At 33.3% G+C, this 23,857-nt stretch overlaps 1 protein-coding gene across 1 annotated transcript; it reads left to right on the top strand.

The window, feature by feature from the left end:
* The first annotated feature begins 34 nt into the window (after positions 1 to 34).
* On the top strand, positions 35 to 19,384 carry LOC120141456 (cysteine desulfurase 1, chloroplastic-like). Its single transcript, XM_039156319.1, has 5 exons — positions 35 to 51; positions 388 to 547; positions 642 to 828; positions 19,092 to 19,237; positions 19,314 to 19,384. Exons 1-4 carry the CDS (start codon positions 35 to 37, stop codon positions 19,196 to 19,198), a joined length of 471 nt encoding a protein of 156 aa, XP_039012250.1. The 3' UTR covers positions 19,199 to 19,237; positions 19,314 to 19,384.
* Positions 19,385 to 23,857: the final 4,473 nt, after the last annotated feature.

Raw genomic sequence — 23,857 nt, 5'->3', positions numbered from 1 at the left:
GGCACTTTTGAGGTTACTCGATGAAGTTTTGCTAATGAGTGCCCTGTCGGCGTTAGTTAATATGCTATGTATAGCTCTAACATTGTACTAACCGCGGTAGTATACAATTTACTTTATTGTTTTCAATTGCATCTTTAGAAAGTACCCAACGGCACTCTTTTACAAATTCATATTATATAAACTAATACAAAATTAATATTTTGTAGCATATTGATTACTAATACATCTTATTTTAAATACAACGTTTTTTTTATAATTTTGTTGCATCATCTTAGTTATATATGTCCTCTTGTAAGATTAGTTTATTGCTATTTAGCAATTTTATAGGAAGCACAAAGTTAAACATATGATTTTTTTGCATTTCTTTTATGATTATTGTATATACAGTGCCAAGGCAACTGATGAGTACGAGTTGGCACGGAAGAAAGTGGCAGCTTTTATTAAAGCATCTGATTCTACTGATATTGTATTCACAAGAAATGCTACTGAGGCTATTAATTTAGTGGCTTATTCTTGGGGTTTATCCAATCTAAACCCTGGGGATGAGGTCAGTCTTTTATGACATATAGTTGCTCTTTCATTTATATAGGGTAGTTGTTAGTGTTCAATGAATCATGATGTTTGGTAATTTATGTTTGCAGATTATACTTACTATTGCTGAACACCATAGTGCTATCGTTCCTTGGCAAATTGTGGCACAGAAAACGGGTGCTATTTTGAAATTTGTAAATTTAGGTGTGAACGAGGTTCCAGATGTAGAAGAGCTGAAAGAGATGATCATTGAAAGAACCAAACTTTTAGTTGTTCAGCATGTGTCTAATGTGCTTGGTAGGTTTCTTTTGACATCAACTGTTCCTGTTTTGTATGTGAATACTTTAAAGAAGACAAATTAATCTTCTTCTTCCTCTCATTTTTTTTGAGTCGTCGACATTAATTTATATTTTCTTTCGTGAATTGGACTTGGCAAAATTTCAATTTTAAGTCTAGCCTTATTGTGATATACACATGAAGGTTCTCCATATCTCCTTCCTGTTTGAGAACACTCAATTGGATCAATTCAATATGTATTTTTAGTTGAGAGTTGGAATACTAGTTTAGGACTGTAACCGGTTTTTGCCCGGGTACGAATTTTTACTTGGTTGGAAAAATAAATAAATGATTTTGATTTAAAAAATATTTTGGGAGTCGTCATTGACCTTTTTGGGTTAGGTAGGTCAAATACCTAAAAAACAATCTTTTAAAATAGTTTTTAAGAAAACATAATTTAAAAGATAAATTGATCTACGTATAACCAAAAATTTTTAAAAAAGGATTCGTGGTCGATTACGTTTAGGGAAGGATTAGCACCCCTATAACGCCCAAAATTGGTACTCATTAATTATAAATTGTCTCTATTATTAAAAATTTAAAAATTCAAAGATATATTTAATTCATAATTTTGTGATTTCAAATTTATTATTATAATTTTAAGAAAAATGTATTAACTTTTATATATATATATTATTTTTTATAAATAAGATATTTATTTACGTAGAAATATAAAAAAAAGACTTCTAGTTGCTTTAAGACAATCATTTTCTTAATATTAATAAATAAAATATATTAATAAAATATTTCTCTAAAAATAATAAAAATAAATTAAGTTAATATATATAATTTATAAAAGTATGATATTTAGTTATTTAAAAATATGAGAAAAGAACTTCTAGTTGCTTTAAGACAACCCTTTTTTTAATATTAAAAATAAATATTTAAAATATGTTTATAAAAATAATATATATAAAATTAAATTTATAAATAGAATTTTTATTTAATAAAATAAATAAATAAATAAATATTATTTATTATATATTTATATGACTAAATTAAAATAATAATAAAATAATAATTAGAATATTGAATTCAACATATTGAAATTTAAATAATAAATTAAATCAAAATATAAATAAATAGTGACTAAAATAAATAAAATTAAAACTATAGTATTAAAATAAATAAATGAAAGTAATGATTAAATTATAACATATTAAAATTAAATGCCCTAATTCGTAATTAGTTATTTAAAATTACAGTGGCTAAACATGATATTTGACCTATTATTAATTTAGTGACTAAAATAAATATATATCAAATTCGAATATCAAATTAAAATAAATTAAAACATGGTTTTCGGGATTAAAATATTAATTAATAAAGTTATAAGGGCTAAATCGGTTATTTGCCTAAAATATATATATATTTTATGCTAATGACTAAATTATGAGTTAAATAAAATTAAGAGACTAAATTAAAAGGATCTAAATTTGATTTTAGTGACCAAAATATAAAATTATAGAACTGCGGGTACTACGGAAAGGGTTTGTCCATATGTAAAATTACACAGAGGCCCTCACCAAAACTACGTCGTTTTGGTGAGGGTATTTATACCCCCTTATAACCGGCCTTAAAGGCCAAATTTCTCATTTTCTCTTCCTCATTCTCTCTCTAAACCGAGAGAATAAATTCTCTCTACCTTCTCTCTAGGATTCCCTCACCGGAGGGAATCTGGTCGTCGGCCGACAGCCATCTATCTCCGCCAACTCCATCGCCGGCCACCGCCTCCGGTGGTTGAAAAATACAAATTTTATACCAAAATTTAGATCGGACCGTCTTAATGACGATTTCAGTGACCTTTTCCCTTAAAAAGCTCCCAATCGGAGAAAATCTACGAAAATACCTTCGGTTTTCAAAGGCTTTTGGTGGCGCGTGGAGGAGCGTGTCTCTCGGTATTTTAGTGGCATTTGGTTGTTGTGTTGCTTGTTATTCTCTCTGTGTCTCTCTTTGCAGGTTCGGTTGATGGCTTTATAGCCATCACCGGCGCTCATCTTGGACCGGGAAAAATGGTGGCAGTTTGGTGAGTCACCAAACTATGGTGGTGACTCACCCTATAACTTGAAACGTGAGAGGCTAGTGTTGATATCTTCGGAGTCTTCAGTGGGCGTCGTGGAAACGAGTGTCGGCAGTGGTTGATGAGAGTAGAGGCGGCGACGACGACGTGTCCCTAGGGTATCATAACCCTAGGGTTTCTTGCTGGAGTCATCTGGACTGTTGGATCTTATAAGATCCAACGGATGCTGCTTATTGGCAGTTGAAGCTGAGATATAAACCCTAAATGGGTTTAGGGTAATATTTACGCCAATCTGGGTGTAAAACGGGACTCTGGGTGCAAAACGGGCCTCCGGGTATTGGGCTTTTGTAACTGGGCCGGTCTAGTTTTGGGCCCGTAATGTAAATAATATATTTTTTATTAGTAATAATAATAATAAATATAAATATTAAATAATAATATAATAAAATAATACTAATAATAATAATAATAAAAAAAACTAATGAATGAAAAAATTAATATCTTCAGCTGTCTCTCTTTGCTCATTCTTGTGTTAACAAGAATAGGGCACAGACGAAAAGATAATAAGTTTTTTTTTATCCATTTGACTTCACTTGATTATGATGGCACTAATGAACAAGTTCTTCTTTTGGATTAGTTCTTCTCATTATGAACTTTTCCAATGATGATGACAATTTATCTTCTTCTGTAATGCAATCTAGCAAAAAGTTGAACAAATTCTTCTCATTATGAACTTCTTCTTCTTTTTCAGATGAGTTCTTCTCATTATGAACTGCTTCTGGAAATGCTGATTTTCAAAAGAGGTGTTGATTCAACTTCAATATGTGATGAATTAAGGTAAGGTTGAACAAATTCTTCTCATTATGAATTTCTTCTCATTCTTCAGATTGATTCTTCTCATTATGAACTCTCTCTGGAAATGCTGATGCTGATCTAGCTCCTTCTGTAATAGAGTCGAGCAAAAGGTTGAACAAATTCTTCTCATTATGAACTTCTTCTCCTTCTTCAGAAGAGTTCTTCTCATTATGATCTCTCCTGGAAATGTTGATGCTGATCTATCTCCTTCTGTGATAGAGTCATGCAAAAGGTTGAAAAAATTCTTCTCATTATGAACTTCTTCTTCTTCTTCAGATGATTTCTTCTCGTTATGAACTCTTCTGGAAATGTTGATCCATCGAGTGATGAATTCAAATTTTTATTGAAATAATTACTAATCTTTGAAATTCATGTCAAATATTCAACATTGATAAAAATGAATGAAAATGCCCCTATTTTTACAAATGTCTAAATATAATGCATGAATGTTAAGTTCATCTTTATTTGATTTCAAAGTGGCCAACTCGGCCTTCCTTCACTTAGTCAAAATGTCATTTCAAGCTGGCATTCTTTTTTCTTCATTTGTGTTAAAGTCTCAGAAGAAATGCTTCATTCACAAAATTCTTACTACAGTCAGAATTATGACCTTGTTGCCCCATTTTATCATGGATAACACTGGCTTTCTTTGTTAGGACTTGTGTAGAAATCCAATAAATCTTTTTTCTTTGAAAAAAGAATCTATTATCTTTGAATAGAGAATCTATTATCTTTGAAGAAAGAATCTATCATCTTTGAAGAATGTAGATGTAGATATGCCAAACTTAGTGGATAAATTAATAGAGCAGTATCTTTTCTGATTTGACTCTTGAAACACATCATAAGGAGGATTTATCCTAATTCCTTTCATGTCTCCACATCTAATCATATCTCAAACAAAGTGATTCAGACCATATTATGTTGAGATGCTTAATAACAATCTGCTGTTCAATTTTAGTTGGCTCCACTAGTTTCTTGTTGTTAAAATTTCAGCTCCCCTTATGTGGAAAGAAAATCTTCATCATATCTCACTTTTAACCTTAGTGTTGAAGAAGACAAACTTTATTTCGGATCAATAAATGGAAACACCATATGATCGCAACATTGGTTCAACACCATAATTACTGGTTCGTAAAACATTTGACAACACATTCATCCTTTCATGTGGCTTCTGCCCAGTATTTCTTTTCTGTTTTTCTGCTTTACTTCCTTCCAAATGACTCTATGATGGTAATAACTTGTTCTCTTTTTAACAATGATTGCAAATGTTGATAAAACTTACTTTGGATTCCATGCATTTAAAAGTATTAACATAAAGTGATAGCCAAAATCTTTTGCTTATCTTGAGATTATGTTAATCCACTTATAAGATGTTTATATAAAAGAATAAATTGAATTTCGAAAAGAAATTGGATTTCGAAAAGATAAACGTGGAATCTATTAATAAATATATATTCAAAGTCATGACAAACATAGAAATGATAAAAATTCAAATGACTCAACAAATTATTAGCATAAGTATTTCTAAACTAATTAATTTGATATAATTTAGAGCACTGAGGTAAGCTTATGTCTGAAAGATCTTGAACGTTGCCAGAATGTTTGTAGATGTAAAGTTCCTCCCAAAATATCAAACTCTTAAGAAGGTTTAATTGCCAGATGCCTAATATCAACATGCATTTGAGCAGCCTTTTCAGGTTTTCAACTAAAATCCTTCCTTTGGTTGCAAGACGCCCTTTGCGGGTTTTCATCTTGACCCTCCTTTTTATTTTCTACTTTTTCTTTTATTTTTCTTCTTTTTTTATTTTTTTTTCTTTTTCTTCTTTAAGCATAATATTTCTTGACAGAATCTGAGTTTATTGGGTTTCTCAAAACTTTTCCATCCATTTATGCCAAGATTAATGCTCCTTCGGAAAAGGCATTTTTTACAACATATGACCCTTCCCAATTAGGCATCCATTTCCCACGGAAATCTTTATGTATAGGCAAGATCTTTTTCAGCACTAGATCACCCTCTTGGAATTCTCTTGGAATTCTCTTGGATGTACTTTCTTGTCATGAGACTTCATCATCCGTTTTTGATACATCTGTCCATGGTAAATAGCTTTCAATCTCTTCTCCTCAATAAGGTTCAATTGATCAAATCGATCTTGGATCCATTCAGACTCATCCAATTTTACCTCTCTCAAGATTCGAAGTGATGGGATCTCAACTTCAATCGGTAAGACTGCTTCCATCCCATAAACTAAAGAAAAAGGCGTTGCCCCAGTAGATGTTCGCACAGTAGTCCAGTATGCATATAAGGCAAAAGGTAACTTCTCGTGCCAATCTTTGTAAGTTTCAATCATCTTTGTAATGATTCTCTTGATGTTCTTATTTGCTGTTTCAACTGCCCCATTCATCTTTGGGCGATATGCCACTGAGTTTGCATGCTTGATCTTAAACTGTGTACAAAGTTCAGTCATTATTTTGTTGTTCAAGTTGAGAGTATTATCTATAATGATTCTCTCTGGTAGCCCATACTGGCAGATTATTTCTTTTTTTTATAAATTTACAAATTATAGACCTCTTGATATTGGCATATGAAGCAGCTTCAACCCACTTGGTAAAATAATCAATTTCCACTAGGATGAAACAATGTTCATTTGATGCTTTTGGTATGATTGCCCCAATGACGTCTATTCCCCACATAGAAAATGGCCAAGGTATTGTCATTACATGTAAAGGTGATGGAGGTGCATGAATCTTATCCGCATATACCTAGCATTTATGACATCTCCTTGCATAATCAATGCAATCTGTATGCATGGTAGCCCAATAATACCCATATCTCATTATTTTTCTCGTCATGGAAAGACCATTTGCTTGTGTTCAACATATCCCATTATGTACTTCCTCAATAATGCTTCTAGCTTCGCTAGTATTTATACATCTCAATAACATTTGATCATTGTTTCTTCTATACAAAGTCTCATCATCAAGAAAATATCCAGCAACCATTCTTCTCAATGTTCTTTTATCAATCTCATATGCATTTTGTGGATAACTTTGATACTTGATATATTGCAAGATATCATAATACCATGACTTGCCATATCTGCCTCTTCTTCCACACTGTAGCAATATGCATGAATTTCATATACTTGCATTTTAATCGGCATCATATCAACTTTATTATTTGCCTAAAACATAGCAGCTAATGTAGCCAAAGCATCTGCCATTTGATTTTCTTCTCGAGGGAGATAATTAAAGGTGAATCTTTCAAATTCTTTCACTAATTTGAGAATAAAATATCAGTATTCTAGCAACTTGAGATCTTTCGTTTTCCATTCTCCTCGTAATTGATACACAACTAACGATGAATCTCCATATATCTTGAGAAATTTAATTTTCCTTTCTATGGCTGCCTTCAATCCCATGACACAAGCTTCATATTCCGCCATGTTATTAGTGCAAAAGAACTCTAATCTGCTTGTAAAAGGATAATAGATATTTTCTGGAGAAATTAACACTGCCCCGATTCCTCGTCCCAAGGCGTTGGATGCTCAATCGAAATAAAGCTTATAGGATTCATCATTTGTTCTGATTTCTACATTCATGGATATACACAACAAATCTTCATCTGGAAAATTAAAACTCAGAGACTACTAATCATCTGATACATGACTGACCAAAAAATCAGCTATGACACTTCCTTTTATTGCTTTTTGGTTGACATATACGATATCAAACTCGAATAATAACATCTGCCATCTAGCCATTTTACCTGTCAAATCTGGTGATTCCATTAAGAACTTTAAAGGATCAAGTCTAGATATCAGCCAAGTGGTATGATATAATATGTATTGTCTGAGTCTTCGAGTAGTCCACACCAAGGCACAACATAATTTTTGTATTGGTGGGTATCGAATTTCACAATCAGTAAACTTCTTACTCAGATAATAAATGGATTTTTTTTCTTCCAGACTCATCATGTTGTCCCAATATGCATCCCAACGAATTTTCAAAGACTGTCAAGTAGAGAATTAATGATCTATCAGGCACAGGTGATACTAAAATGAGGGCATTGGATAAATATTTCTTAATAATATCCAAAGTTTCTTGACATTAATCATTCCAGACTTCAGGATTGTTCTTTCGAAGTAACTTGAACACTGGATCACATTTGTCAGTTAATTGAGAAATAAATCAGATATATAGTATAATCTCCCCAAAAAGCCTCGAACTTCTTTTTTTGTGTTAGGTGGTGGAAGATCATGAATTACTTTTACTTTATCTGGATCAATCTCAATTCCTTTTTGACTAACTACAAATCCCAAAAGTTTTCCTGATGTTACCCCAAAAGTGTATTTAGTGGGGTTGAGCTTTAATTGATACTTTCTCAATCTCTAGAAAAGCTTTATTAGATTTTGAATATGTTCTTCTTCAGTTCGGGACTTGGCAATCATGTCATCCATATATACTTCAATCTCTTTATGCATCATGTCGTGGAACAGAGTTAACATTGCTCTCTGATACGTTGCCCCTTCATTTTTCAATCCAAATGGCATTACTGTGTAACAGAATGTGCCCCACATGGTTACAAATTTTGTTTTTTTCCATGTCCTTAGGATTCATTTTTATCTGATTATACCCTGAAAAGCCATCCATGAAGAAAAACCATGCATGTCCTGCAGTATTGTCCACCAATGTGTCTATATGAGGTAATGAAAAGCTATCTTTCGGACTAGCTCTGTTAAGATCTCTGTAATCTACACACATTCAAACTTTCCCATTCTTCTTTGGTACTGGAACTATGTTGGCTACCCATTCTAGATATTTGGCTGCCTGTAGAAAACCTGCATTTATCTGCTTCATCATTTCCTATTTAATTTGCAACAACATTTCTGGCCTCATCCGTCTGAGCTTTTGCTGAACAGGTTTATATTCTGGACTGATTGGAAGTTTATGCATCACTATATTTGTACTGAAACCAGACATATCTTGATAAGACCTAGCAAAGATATCTTTGAATTCTTGGAGGAGATTTATCAATTCTTGTTTTATCTGGGCTGACAAAGTAGTACCAATTTTCACTTCCTTCATTTCTTTATTGGTTCCCAGATTTATAGTCTCGATCTCTTCTTTGTGAGGTAAAATTTGTTTATCTTCTTTTTCTACCAGTCTTAACAATTCGATAGGAACATCACATTCTTCTTTATCCTCACACTCATTGATTTCCTCCAAACATATGGGTAGCTCTAAATTTATCTCATGATTAAATTTAGGAATAATCAGGCTATTAACATTGTGACACCGACAAATTTAAGTCGGACATATTTCCGAAAGAATATAGTAAATTTATGAAATAAATATAAAGAATGAGAAATAATGAATGTAAAAATGTAAGGTATAAATAATGATTTCCATTTGAGAATTTTAAGAAAACTTCTTATATTTGATATTAAGAGAACTTAACATAACTGCCCTTACAAGATAACAAAAACTTTTTATATTCTTGGGCTACAGCATAAAAGTTGGTTCTGAGTATTACTCTAAGTTAATACTAAAAACTACAGGGAGATCTTCAGTAGTCCAATTGTTGAGTGTTTCCCCAGGAAGACAAGGGCGAATCCCAGCCAAGTATTTGCAGTCTTGTGGTCATTGGTGATCATGTTGATAAACAATTCTTCCATAGCTTCCTCCACCATGCTTTGATATTTCGTCAACTTTTCTTCTTGAAAAGCATCAACCAGCTATTGTTCCACATTAATCATTCCTCTAGATTTGAATGTGGACTTCAAATGAGGGAAAGACATGCGTTTTCATGGAATTTCTTCTCCTTTCAGTCTGGCCCTTCTATCTTCACCTCTTCTTTTCATATATTTGTTCCTTTGTTGAGAGTTGGGCTTAAATCCATGCCCAAAATGATCTTTCTTCATCTTCATACTTACAGGAACTGAACTTCCTTGAAGATTGTTTCCCAAACCTTTCCCAGTTTTAGCTCCTATGCCTAAAGTCTGTTGTACAACCATTTTAGTGCAATCAGACAATCTAGGATGTGGAATTTTGCTTCCCTCGGTAATAAAGGCTGCATTGAAAAATTCCAAAGCTCATAAAGAGCACTCAAGAGCATCATCATTGGTTTCAATATACGGAGCATCACTTGTTATAGAAGCAATAATTTCTTCCTCAGCTCCTACAAATATCAGTTGACCTCAACAACGAACTTCAGTTTCTAATGCAATGAAGAAGGAACAACTCCTGCAGAATGAATCCATGGCCTCCCCAATAAACAATTATATGTAGGGTGGATATCCATTACCACAAAGTCGATATTGTACACTACTGGTCCGATCAACAATGGTATTTCCATTTTTCCTAATACCTCCTTTTGCATGCCATCAAATGCTCGCACTACATTCTGATAATTCTTCATGTGCGATTTATCCACCGGCATCCTTTGTAGTGTAACCAATGGCATCAAGTTAAGAGCATATCCATTATCAATCAGTATTTCTGGCAACACATGGCCATGACAATATGTGGTAATATTAAAAGATTTCACTGATCCCATTCCACATTCAGGTATTTCATCATCAATGAACGTTATGTAGTTGTCAGCAACTATGTGCCCCATAATCCTGTCAAGCTTGTTGAGAGATATATCTTCAGGGATAAATGTCAGATTAAGAACTTTCATCAAAGCATTTCAATGTACTTTTGAATTCATCAACATATCAAGAATTGAAATTCATGCTTGTTGTTTATGTATCTTCTCAACCATACTATATTCGCTATGTTTCAGAAATTTAAAAAATTCTTGCGCTTGTTTTTCTGTTACAGGCTCATTGACTGTTGGCGGGGATTCATCATTAATACCTTTTGGGGTATCACTGTAGCTTTTCCCTTTACTTTTGCTTGTTCTGATGCATTCGACGTCTCGGGAGAGTAACACCTCCCACTTCTTGTAAAGAATCCGACTTCACTTACTGCTTTAGATGTAGAATCCACACCCTGTGCTTTCTCTTTTGCTTTTTCCAGAGAAATAGATCCTCCTACCATTGAAACATTGGTAGTATAATTCCAAGGTACCTTGTGGGTATCCTTATATGGAAATGGTAAAGGGGTAGTGATAACCACTTTTGGCTTTGTTGGTGGAGGATTCACTGTAGATGATTTCACAGTGATAATCACAGGGTTACTTATTCTCTGTCTAGGCTTAGAATCTTCTGATGAGCAAACGTCATCTTCTCTTTTTCCTGGTTCTTCTTTAAAGAACTCTATCTCTTTGTCATTCATCAGTTTTTGTACTAATCCCCTAAATCCAGGGCATAGTTAAATTCCATGTCCCTTTCCTTGATGATATTCACAATAATTTTTGCCTTCATTAGGCTTTGGCTTGAATTCTTGCTGAATTATACCAGATAGGGATAGTTGTTGAAATATCCAACCAAAGGGAGATTTAATTTCAGAATCATGGGTTTTTGCTTTCCTTCTGTTCTCTTCCTGGATTGCGTTCATGCTTTTATCTCTATTATTCGACAGTGAATGATGTGATGTAGCTGGTGAATTGAATTCCAATTTTCCAGTATTAATCAAATTTTGAACCACCTTTTTGAATGCTAGACAATTTTTAGTAGAATGACTTGTAATTCAATCATGATAAACACAGTGTGCTTTTACATCATACCATGGAGGGAATGGTGGTTGCATAGGAATCAAGGTATAACACCGTATTACATCTGCCTTTAACAGTGAATCATAGATTTCAGCATAGGGTACTGGTAATGGTGCAAAAGAAGGTCTCTCATTTTCCCTACGAAATCCTCTGGATTCTGTTCGATTAGTATTTGTTTCCTCCTTCTTAACCCTTGGTTGGGTTATTGTAACACTCTTCGAGGTATCCTTGTTATAGGCGTTCGCATTATTAACTTCATTTTCCTTTTTTCGATACATGGGTCTTTTGGAACTAGACCCTTCACTTGATTCAATTTTTCCACTTTTCATGAAATTCTTAATGAGTTCTCCAGAAATGACCAAATCTGCAAAATTTCTGGTTGTATTCCCCATTAAATGGCCTAAATATGGAGCCTTTAAAGTGTGGACCAACATCATTGTGGCTTTTTTTTTCTGATAGTGGTGGCTGAACTTGGGTCGATGTGTCACGCCATCTCTGAGCGTACTGTATGAATGTTTCATTGTTCTTTTTCTCCAGATTTTGGGGAGTCCATCTATCAGGAACCATATCTGCGGTACTTCTCTAGAAATTCCTTTGCCAGATCTTTCCATGATCTGATATGGGCTTTGGTCAATTGAGTATACCACTTTAAGGCTTGTCCTGTCAAACTATCTTGAAAGCAATGAATTAACAATTTTTCGTCTTTCACATGACCTGTCATTCTGCGACAAAACATGGTAATATGGGACGAAGGCCATATAGTACCGTCATATCTTTCAAATTTAGGAACTTTGAACTTAATGAGGAGGATTAGGTCTGGGACTAAACTCAACTCGCTGGCGTCAAACCCATAGAACGATTCAGTTACTTCTACGGATTTTATTCTTTCCTCCAAGCTCTTGATTTGTCTAGTCAATTCTTCATTGGCTTTTTCTTTCTTATTCAACTCATTCAGATATGGAATTAGATGCTCAGCATTAAATTCTCCTATCTTCACCTCTAACATAAGCGGATTTTTGCTTGAAGATGTGGGATCCACTTGTTGATTTTCATTAGGTTTGGTCTCTTGAAGTGTCGATGTGCGAGCATGGATTTGCACAGGTTTGATACCAGGATGATAAACCGGTTCTGGTGTGAAACCTAAAGGATATATAGGTTCCTGGTCAAAAGATACAGGATTTTCATGAATTTTTCCAATAGTAGCTTACTTTTTGAGCATATCTTCTATTTTCTGCATCATACTTTCTTGTGAATTTGTAATGCTGGCTTCAATCTTCTCTAGTTTCATTCTCATTTCTGCTTGTTCTTTATTATGCTGTTCCTCGAGATGTTGTATTTTACCCTCCATTTTCTTAGTCACTTTTCTAGTACAGTAGTGGTGTTGAATTTCTCATTTAGCCAGGATAATTGCGATTGACAATCCTTTTCATATTATTTTTTTAAATTTTACTTAATAAATGTTTACCTTAATGTAAAATAAAAATTATACATAAAAAAATAATGCAATGAATAATGAATGTATGTAAAATGAATGTATACAAAAGGTATTGATCCCAAAAAGTTAATTGTCATAGAACAATTTCCATCGGTATACAAAAGTTTCTATATAATAGTTCATAACTACAGATACGACATAGCTTTCCTATTAAGCTCTATGATTTCCTTCATCAGCCATGACATCTTCTTTCCAAACTTAAAAACTGGATCAACGTGGTGCTCAATAATCTTTGCTTCAGCAGCTAACTCCCCAATATACCTGGTAACTTCACTCATTTGTACCATGGCCTTGAATACCATAATGCTTCTATTTTCACTTCTTTCTTCATAGAAATCAGTTGATTTTTGCCATTGTTCATTAGTTCCCTCGAGAGTTTGCTCTAATTAAGTGATTCTTTCTTGACAACTATACAAAGTACTTTCAAGATCTCGTCTTCGTCTTCGTAGTGAAGCGTTCTCCTCATAACTCTCTTTAAGATCACTAGGTCCTAGACAAACCTTTTCTTGGAATAAAGATTCTTCAAGTTGCAAGATGTAAGCATTAAACTCTATGTTTTTGTTTCTACGCTGATCCAAATCCTCTTCAAGTTTTGTTCGTGTTTCTTGTGTCCTTTGATTAAGCTTCTGGATTTGCACATTCTTGTTTCTACATCGTTGCATCCAATTGTTGGCCACCTCTTGCTATACTTTGAGTATGGTATTGAAGTTCTTTCTCTCAAAATCCTATTTTTCCTTTTCAACACCGAACTCTTCGATCCCTTGTCCCCTAACTTCAAGTTCGGCAATCATATTATTCATTTCAGCTTCAAATCCCTTGAACATGGTGTTTTTCTCAACCTCAAATCCCTCAAGAATGTCATTCTTCATATCTTCTAATTCTTTGGCTCGATCTCTTTCTTTTTGCATTTGATTCATAATCTCACGACTTTCAGCTTTGTGCTTTATAATTCGCTCCCTTTTATCAACCTCAAGATCTTCCATTTTCTTCTTTCCTTTCTCAAGGCTTTTGAGTAAACGGCTATTTTTTCCTTTTAAATTGTCGACTCGACATTTTTCAATGTTCAACTCTTTGGTCATCTGTGTTGTTTCTCTGCTCGATCCTGATGCTCTTCGGGATTTTTGCAGCTCATGGTAATTCTTATTTAACGTTCTAAACTCACTATATATTTTTCTTTGTTTTCCCTCAGCATTGCTCATTATGCTGAATGAAAGTCAACATCAACGCCCAACATAGCTTTATCTTATCGTATTTGTTCTAACTCTTTCGACCAACCCTCTCTTTCTGCTTCAAACTCAGCTCTTAGGATTTCTATCTCTGACGGGACTACCCGAATGTGATCTTTCATAGAGATGTCCTCATTTTGGTCTGGTAGAGGAATATTTTCATTTTTCCTGACAGACCTCCATTCCTCATAATCAGGGGTTAACATTACTTTTGCTACTTTGGCTCGAATACAAAAAGTTGTTTTCCAAGCTTTAACGACATCCACGATGTTTCTTTTGTAATTTTTGCTATGAAATGCAAACTCAGATGAATGCAAACTCAGACGAATGTAACCCAACAGTAACATGAACAAATTGATGACCCTCGTACTGCCTTATAGCTAGAAGTGGTGCATATCCAATTCCTCCCCATAAACCGAGCAGCATCACCCAGTTGTAGTCACCACATTTGTAAAAGAACTCATTTTGTACTTGCCACGGGGCGTGCCAAATGATGTCGTTGCTTTGCAGATTTCAAAACGCATTTATCCACATGTCTTTCGTGACTTCTTTCGACCATTCTTGCTCCAAAAACTCTTTCAACGCTGAGTAGTCTGTACTAAAGTGACGGTATGAAACCTTTTTTGTCCTCCAAAAATGACTACGGATCCAGACATATAATAATTGTGCACATCCTAAAAATCGTCCACCTCCTAGTCTTCTACAAGCGCTTAATGATCGAAAGGTCTCGATTAAAATTGTAGAAGCATGATTAACCCTTTTTTGTAGATGTTCGAATAAATCTACTACTACCGCCTCAATGTATCCCAATGCTTTAGGGAAGATGACCATACCATATATACCCAGAGCAAAGAGATCAAATCGTACTTTATCATCTGGATGACTCTGAATGATTTCTTTGATGTTGACCCAAGAAATACCTTTGCCCTCGCCTTTTTGTTTCGTATGGGCCACTACCCATTCCTCTCGTACTCCTGTAATCTTTGCTAATTTAACTCGGAAAGGTTGAGTTTTGATTGACCTTGAATAAATTCGATTCTCCAAAGCCCCTTATATATGTAGCAAAGTTATATACCCTTCAATAGTAGGAACCAAGTCCTCCTTATTGAAAGTGATGTAATTATACCCTAGATTCCATAATTGAATCAGGGCTCGAAGCAATTCATCATCAATTTCGACATAGAGCAAATATGGGATATCCCCGTAACACAGATAGAACTGCATCTTTTTGTTTGAGTCCCAACTCTCCCAAATTCCTCGCAGATCTTGAATATCATTTCTTTTTAGAGAAACTGGAGCATAACTTGCTAACTCTGGTACAAAATCATTCTGCAGACTGTCTCCCCCTTATCTTTGTAAGTCTTCAGACCACTGTCTTACTTTTGAGTTTAGAACTATTTGATTTGAACACTTTTTATCCATAGATGAAGGTTTTCCAATGAGACGATTAACTCGAAGATCAATACCTTTAATCTTGTATGTTGTTATGTAGACAACAAAAATAAAAGAAAAACATAAAAAGAAATGAATTAGTTCAAATAATAAAGAAGGAAAAATTTAATTTAATATCTACACAAATATTTCTATTTAAACATGCTTTCTACATAGCATACTTTAAATAATACTATAATTTAAATTCACATGCAATTTATTCAGCAGTGAAGTAAATAAATTAAAAGGAAAAAAGTTAGAATTCATTTCTCCTTTGTGTACACCTATTTTGGACAAAATTTCAGCATGGTTTCAGATCGGAAGAGTTTCTAGGGTTTACTATATGTAGAGTTTCAGTTATAAGAGTAAAGGACTCGAATTGTCCTTGTTGATGCCCCTTGGGCTGTCAAACCCTCAATTCTAGTCCTCTATAGACTTAAGCGGATCGAGTTCAATTCGAGGGGACACATTTCTCTATGCCTGACATGGAGAATAAATTCTCATGAAGACATAGAGCATATGAACCCCGAAAGCTACTTGCTAGGTCTGACACAGAGAATAAATTATCACGAAGACGTCGCTTTCACTCTCACTTAAAAGGGACAAGCTTGATTATAAAACTTATGTTATGCAATGCAAGTGTTGTGTGTGAGGAGAAATTTCCAAACCTTTGACAAACAAATAAAAAATGAAATTTAATATCTAAAAATAAAATAAAAACATTAAAAAATATAATAAATATTATGAAAATCATAAGTAATAAAAATTTGAAAGAAAAGAATTATAAATTAAATAAATATGAATTTCTAATTTCTAATTGATAGAGGCAATTTATAATTAATTTCAAAGCTTGACGGTCCCCAGCGAACTCGCCAAGCTGTCGTAACCGGTTTTTGCCCGAGTACGAATTTTTACTTTGCGGGAAAAATAAATAAATGATTTTGATTTAAAAAATGTTTTGGGAGTCGCCATTGACCTTTTTGGGTTAGGTAGGTCAAATACCTAAAAACCAATCTTTTAAAATAGTTTTTAAGAAAATATAATTTAAAAGATAAATTGATCTGCGTATAACCAAAAAATTTTAAAAAAGGATTCGTGGTCGATTAAGTTTAGGGAAGGATTAGCACCCCTATAACGCCCAAAATTGGTACTCATTAATTATAAATTGTCTCTATTATTATATATTAAAATTTCAAATATATATTTAATTCATAATTTTGTGATTTCAAATTTATTACTATAATTTTAAGAAAAATATATTAACTTTTATAAATATATATATTTTTTATATTTTTATAAATAAGATATTTATTTACTTAGAAATATTAGAAAAAGACTTCTAGTTGCTTTAAGACAATCATTTTCTTAATATTAAAAAATAAATAAATATTAATAAAATATTTCTCTAAAAATAATTAAAATAAATTAAATTAATATATATAATTTAAAAATATAAGAAAATGACTTTTAGTTGCTTTAAGACAACCCTTTTCTTAATATTAAAAATAAATATTTAAAATATGTTAATTTATATAAAATTAAATTTATAAATAGGATTTTTATTTAATAAATAAAATAAATAAATAAATATTATTTATTATATATATTTATATGACTAAATTAAAATAATAAAAAATAATAATTTGAATTTGAATTAAACTTATTGAAATTTAAATAATAAATTAAATTAAAATATAAATAAATAGTGACTAAAATAAATAAAATTAAAACTATAGTATTAAAATAAATAAATGAAAGTAATGATTAAATTATAACATATTAAAATTAAATGCCCTAATTCGTAATTAGTTATTTAAAATTACAGTGGCTAAACATGATATTTGACCTATTATTAATTTAGTGACTAAAATAAATATATATCAAATTCGAATATCAAATTAAAATAAATTAAAACATGGTTTTCAGGATTAAAATATTAATTAATAAAGTTATAAGGGTTAAATCGGTTATTTACCTATATATATATATATATATATATATATATATATATATATATATATATATATATATATATATATATATATATATATATATATATATATATATATATATATATATATATATTATGTTAATGAATAGATTATGAATTAAATAAAATTAAGAGACCGAATTAAAAGGATCTAAATTTGATTTCAGTGACCAAAATATAAAATTACAGAACTACGGGTACTACGAAAAGGGTTTATCCGTGTTTTGGTGAGGGTATTTATACCCCCTTATAATCGGCCTTAAAGGCCAAATTTCTCATTTTCTCTTCCTCATTCTCTCTCTAAACCGAGAGAAGAAATTCTCTCTGTCTTCTCTCTAGGATTCCCTCACTGGAGGGAATCCGGTCGTCGGCCGGCAGCCATCTGCCTCCGTCAACTCCACGGAAAATACAAATTTTATACCAAAATTTAGATCGGACCGTCCTAATGAGGATTCCGATGACCTTTTCCCTTAAAAAGCTCCCAATCGGAGAAAATCTACGAAAATACCTTCGGTTTTCAAAGGCTTTTGGTGGCACGTGGAGGAGCGTGTGAACTCCGGTGGCGTCGCAGCTTTCTCGGTAAGGTTTCTCTCAATTTTTATCTCGGTATTTTAGTGGTATTTGGTTGTTGTGTTGCTTGTTGTTCTCTCTGTGTCTCTCTTTGCAGGTTCGATTGATGGCTTGATAGCCATCACCGGCGTTCGTCTCGGACCGGGTAAAAGGGTGGCAGTTTGGTGAGTCACCAAACTATGGTGGTGACTCACCCTATAACTTGAAACGTGGGAGGCTGGTGTTGATATCTACGGAGTCTTTAGTGGGCGTCGTGGCAATGAGTGTCGGCAGCGGTTGATGAGAGCAGAGGCGGTCTAGGGTATCATAACCCTAGGGTTTCTTGCTGGAGTCATCTGGACCGTTGGATCTTATAAGATCCAACGGCTGCTGCTTGTTGGCGGTTGAAACTGAGATACAAACCCTAAATGGGTTTAGGGTAATATTTGGGTCAGTCTGGGTATAAAACGGACCTCCGGGTATTGGGCTTTTGTAACTGGGCCGGTCTGGTTTTGGACCTGTAATGTAAATAATATATTTTTTTTATTATTAATAATAATAATAAATAATATAAATAATAAATAATAATATAAATAAAATAATACTAATAATATTAATATAATAATAATAATAATAATAATAATAATAATAACAAATGGATGAAAAAAAATTAGTATCTTCAAGGACAACGCAGCTAATTAGAGGTGCCTTTTCTGGCCCAGAAATAGATGTGCTTCTAGTTTCCATCTAATCAGTTTTTATTGGCCAATATCCCCAAATAACCCACATGATGCCATAGTGCCACCCCTTCCGCTGAAAAAAGTAAGATTGGAATTAACTGAAAAAAGTAGGTTTTTGTAGAATAAATCATCTGATAATACTTCTTTCTTATGAAGTTATTGATAGATGATCTCCTTTTCATTAAAATTGACGGTTTTCTAAACATGGGACTATAATTAGCATTATTATATTTATTGGATCAAAGTTTGATTTTCTTGCAGGCTCAGTTCTTCCTATTGAAGACATTGTGATTTGGGCTCATACAGTTGGAGCAAACGTGCTTGTAGATGCTTGTCAAAGTGTTCCTCACATGGTGGTTGGTGTCTAAGGTCTTGATGCTGACTTTCTCGTTTCTTCTTCTCACAAGGTTCGTCTGTGGCCTTATGTATGATATAAACTATATATGGACAAGTATACATAGTTAAGGAATAAACATGCTTCAGATGTGTGGGCCTACAGGCATTGGATTCTTATTTGGAAAGAGCAATCTCTTGTTAGCCATGCCTCCATTCTTTGGGTATGCATATACTTTCTTTTCCATTTATATTCAGTTCTTATCTGTAAGTGTAACGACTCTGTGTATCTAAATATATGGGAATAGAGTCATGGAAGCAGTGTAAAGCTGATCCTGCATGTTTTTTTCTCTTTTTAGGTGGTGGAGAAATGATCTCTGATATTTTTAGATCATTCAACATATGCAGAAGCCCCGTCCAGGTTAGTGATCTATTTCTCGTTCTTAAAAGTATGTTTTTATAAAGAGTTCAAGGATGAGATGGACCTTAGAGGTTTTTAATTTGTTTGAGTTGTGTATGTGCGATTAAGTTGGATTTTTGAATAGCAGAATTTAAGTACAAGGTATGAGTTTTTAGTCTCATTTTAAACTGCCCGGTTTTTTTTCTCTACTTTCCACATTGTAATGAACCCTATAGGTTGCTCCAACTGGTAAGATCCCATTATGGTGGGAGAACTGTACATGTAACTTTAAAGAGATAAAGGATTATGAGCTTACCATATTATCAAGAGACTAACGTAATACAACATATATATGATTGCTCAAAGTTGAATAACTAAAATATGGAGTATTCTCAGTTTTGTAAATGACTGCCAATTTATCTTGACCTATGAACAATTTTTTAAAATTCCAGTTGTAGACTCTCGATTTTTTCCAGATCGAAAAAATATTATTAATTAATTAATTTATTATTATTATTATTATTAATACATCTATTATATTTTGCAAGACAAAGCCCAATACAACATGAGGCCCAACTGAGACCCACCAGCACCCATAAATCCAAACCCATATTACATCAACCAAACCCAAACCGGCCCAACAAACCAAGATCCGACCTAACTTGAAACCCTAAACAGATTAGGGTTTTCAAGCCATCGAGCCAACCATCGCCTCTTGGCTTTCCAACTCCCAGTCGCGCGTGGACTTCACCGCTCAGCTCCCACCGACGCGTGAGCTGCCGCCAAGCCGCCGCCGAACGTTTCACGAGCCTTTCACATCATCCACAGTAACACACATTCATCAAACACCAAAAAGCGGTCAGGAAAATAGAGAAAAAATAAGAAAAAATCATAAACAAGTACAAGATATACCGAGGCATATCAACCTATCTCACCGATGGCAGAAAGAGGACTAAAAGTCCATCAGTCACAAATCACACAGGGGAGATAAAAAGAAAGAGAGAAGAGAAGACAGTGGGAACCATTCGGGTTTGAACAAGGAGAGAGAGAGAAAATATCAAGAGATTCGGGGGGAAACCGAAAGAAGAAAAACAGTGAGAGATTTTTAAAACACAAAAAAAACACAAAAAAACCAAGAAGAACCGAAAGAAAAAGAAAGGGAAAGGAAAGAAATACTTGGCTTTGGAGATTCCAAAGGTTGACAGAGCAGTCTTTTCGAAAGGTAATCGTTAGATCTAGGGTGTTTGGGTCATTTTTAGGTTGAGTTGGTTCGGCATATAGGCTGAGGGTGACGAGAGGGACCTTTGGGGAGAGTTTTATCTTTCCGGCCACCGTCGGCCGCCTTGAGTGCCGCCATGGGCGCCACCGACGACGACGGTTGATACCCTCGCCGATGAGAGAGTTCCCTCTCACTCTCTCTCTCTGGTTTTTCTAAAATAAAGAGAAATGATGGAGATGAAAAAAAATTAAGCCTTGGGTTGGGTTTAAATACCCACACGAAACGGTGCCATTTTGGCACCCCTATTTTTTGTTTTTTCAATTCGAGGATAACTACACTTTAGGTCCCCTTGCCTTGTAATATCCTATTGAAGTCGTTTAATAAAGTTTCACTTTATTCAATTTCGAGCACTTATGTTTCAATTCTTATATTTTAGTCATGTTCTTACATATTGTGTATTTGTGTTAATATTTGATTTTGGTCATGACATTTGTAAATCTTTTGTTTTAGTCACTACTCAGTATTTGGTTCAATTATTGTTTAGTCCTTTATGTTTCTGGTTCATTTCATTTAAGTCCCAAATGTTATTAATGGGTTATTTACATTTTCAGCACCTATATTGTTTAATATATTCTATATTAGATATGGTTTATTTATATTTGTAGTTCATCCCTTTAACTTTTTGTTTTTTCTATTTTAATCCCTTAATTTTCTATTTTTGCTATTTTAATCCTTTAAATTTCTATTTTAGCTATTTTAGCCCTTCAAGTTTGGTTAAATATCATTTTGGTCCCCTAAATTATCCTATGTGCTTATTTTGTTTGTATTTTGGGTTGTAATGTTTACTTATTTTTATTTTAGTCATTTATGTATGAATATTTTACATATAATGTAGTTATTTGTATATATATATATATATATTATTGGTTCTATTTATTGTATATGTTTTATTTCGTATTTTTCAATTCGTGTTTGTTTCCGGGGTTTTTTTTATTTATTTATTAATATTATCTGAATTGATCAAGAACACGTATGCATAGAATGAGCGTGAAAAATATTACTTGATCGACGTGGTACAATCCGATACGACGTTCGAACGAAATGAGACTTGAAATAAATCTAGTTTATTTTATTATTTAAATATTTTATGTGGATGATTCAATGTGTTTTTATTAATTTATCATTTACAAAATGTCAATTTTTAATTTATATTCGATTCGCGTTTTATCGAAGAAGGAATATTCTTGACTGATAAGAAATAGTCGAGATAATTTTCCCGATGGATGATTGCTAATCTCGAGATCTCTTTTCAAGTTAAAGAATTTTCTTTAATTAATAATTCAAAACAAATTAATTAAATTTCAATAAATGGATCATAATTTAACTTTATATTCGATTTATGATTTCCACCATTTACGACGATATGTAAGCGACATTGTACCAATTTTGGGCATTGTCAGAGTGTTAATCATTCCCCACACGTAATCGACTCCCGAACCCGTTTTAATCGAATCTTGTAAACGCAAACCAACTTTTTGTCTTAAAAATGATTTTTCTTAAAATTATTTTTAAAAGACGTTTTTAGGTATTCGACCTACCTAACCCAAAGGTCGATGACGACTCTTTTTCAATTTAATCCAAATTAATTCCAAATCACCAAATTTTCAAATAAAAGTCATAATCATTTTTAAAACAATATTTAATTGTTTTACAAAAAAATGGTTATGACAGCTTGGCGACTCCATTGGGGACCTTTTTTTTAAAGAGTCATGTTATATGTCGCTTACATATTGTCGTTGTGGTGGAAATTATAAGTTCAAGTCTTTAGTTAACTTATGATCCATTTATTAAAGTTTTAATTTCTTCATTTTTTAATTGCCGTACTAATATTTTAATTTTTGCTTTCAGCTCAGTCCAAGTTTTTGTCGAGTTTTTTCATTTCTATTTTTTTTAGTCAAAAGTAGGTACGTTCCTCCTCACACACATCACGTGCATTTGCATAACATGAGCTTTAGACACGAGCTTCGATCCAAGTAAGTCGGGTGAATACTTTACTCTCGTAAGAATTTATTCTTCATATGAGTTTTAGCAAATAACCCACAGTATACATACATTATACCTTCGTAGGGATTTATTCCTCGTATGGGTATAAGGCAATGAATCCCCTCGAATTGAACTCGTCGTTCGAAACTTGTAATAGGTGAGGATCGAGGGTTTGGCAGTCCAAGGGGACACCGACATCAAGGACAATTTGAGTATCATTTCCCGTTAAAGCCGAAACCATGCATATAGTGAACCGTAGAACGGTTACCCTAGCTATAGTCATACCGAACCTCTGTCCGTCAGTAGGTACCTAAAATAGGTATACATAAAGGAGGAACATTTCTGAACCTTTCCTTTTTGCTTTAAATTCTGTTAAATAAAAGCATGCGAACTAGATACCATGCGGTTAGGATTAATTGCTTGAAAAATCATTTTGGGTAGATAGCATGTCCGGGTAGGAATGTTATTTAATTAAAGCATGTTCAGGTAGATATCATGACGGGGTAGGTGTTATAATCATCTTTGAATAACATTTTTATCTGTATCGATTGTCTCGCATGTACTAACTAATTTATTGTTTTTTTTGTACACTAACTTATTTCTTTTGTTTGTGTCATTTTTCATCCTTCTTTGCATCGTATTTCATAAACATAACATAATGCGAAAGTGTTTATCCGCAAAGGAATATTCGATAGAAAATTTTCACAAGAAAAGGTGAAAGTTTTCAATCAAGTAGTCGCATACACAGACATACACCGAAGGTTAAGAGAAGTTCAGAGCACAAAAATGAGACTTTCTCGAAGATCGTGCACATTCCAGAATGTAATGATGATCTATTGATCCTAGGAGTAATACAACAATAGATTCTTATCTAAGATCATTCCAACGCTAACCACCAAGGAGTGACGCACAGACTTCAGCACTGCAGGGGCAGTAATAGGATTAGGTTTAACACTTGAGGGGCATCATTTTCAATGACGAAGATCCGAGACGAAGCAGTGATCCACTTCAAACTCAACATCTAAGGGAAGG

The sequence above is a fragment of the Hibiscus syriacus genome, unplaced genomic scaffold (genome assembly GCF_006381635.1).
Source record: "Hibiscus syriacus cultivar Baekdansim isolate YM2019G1 unplaced genomic scaffold, ASM638163v2 tig00002237_pilon, whole genome shotgun sequence".
NCBI lineage: Eukaryota > Viridiplantae > Streptophyta > Magnoliopsida > Malvales > Malvaceae > Hibiscus > Hibiscus syriacus.
Note: the sequence above shows the minus strand (reverse complement) of the source record. Positions and strands in the feature narration are given on the sequence as shown.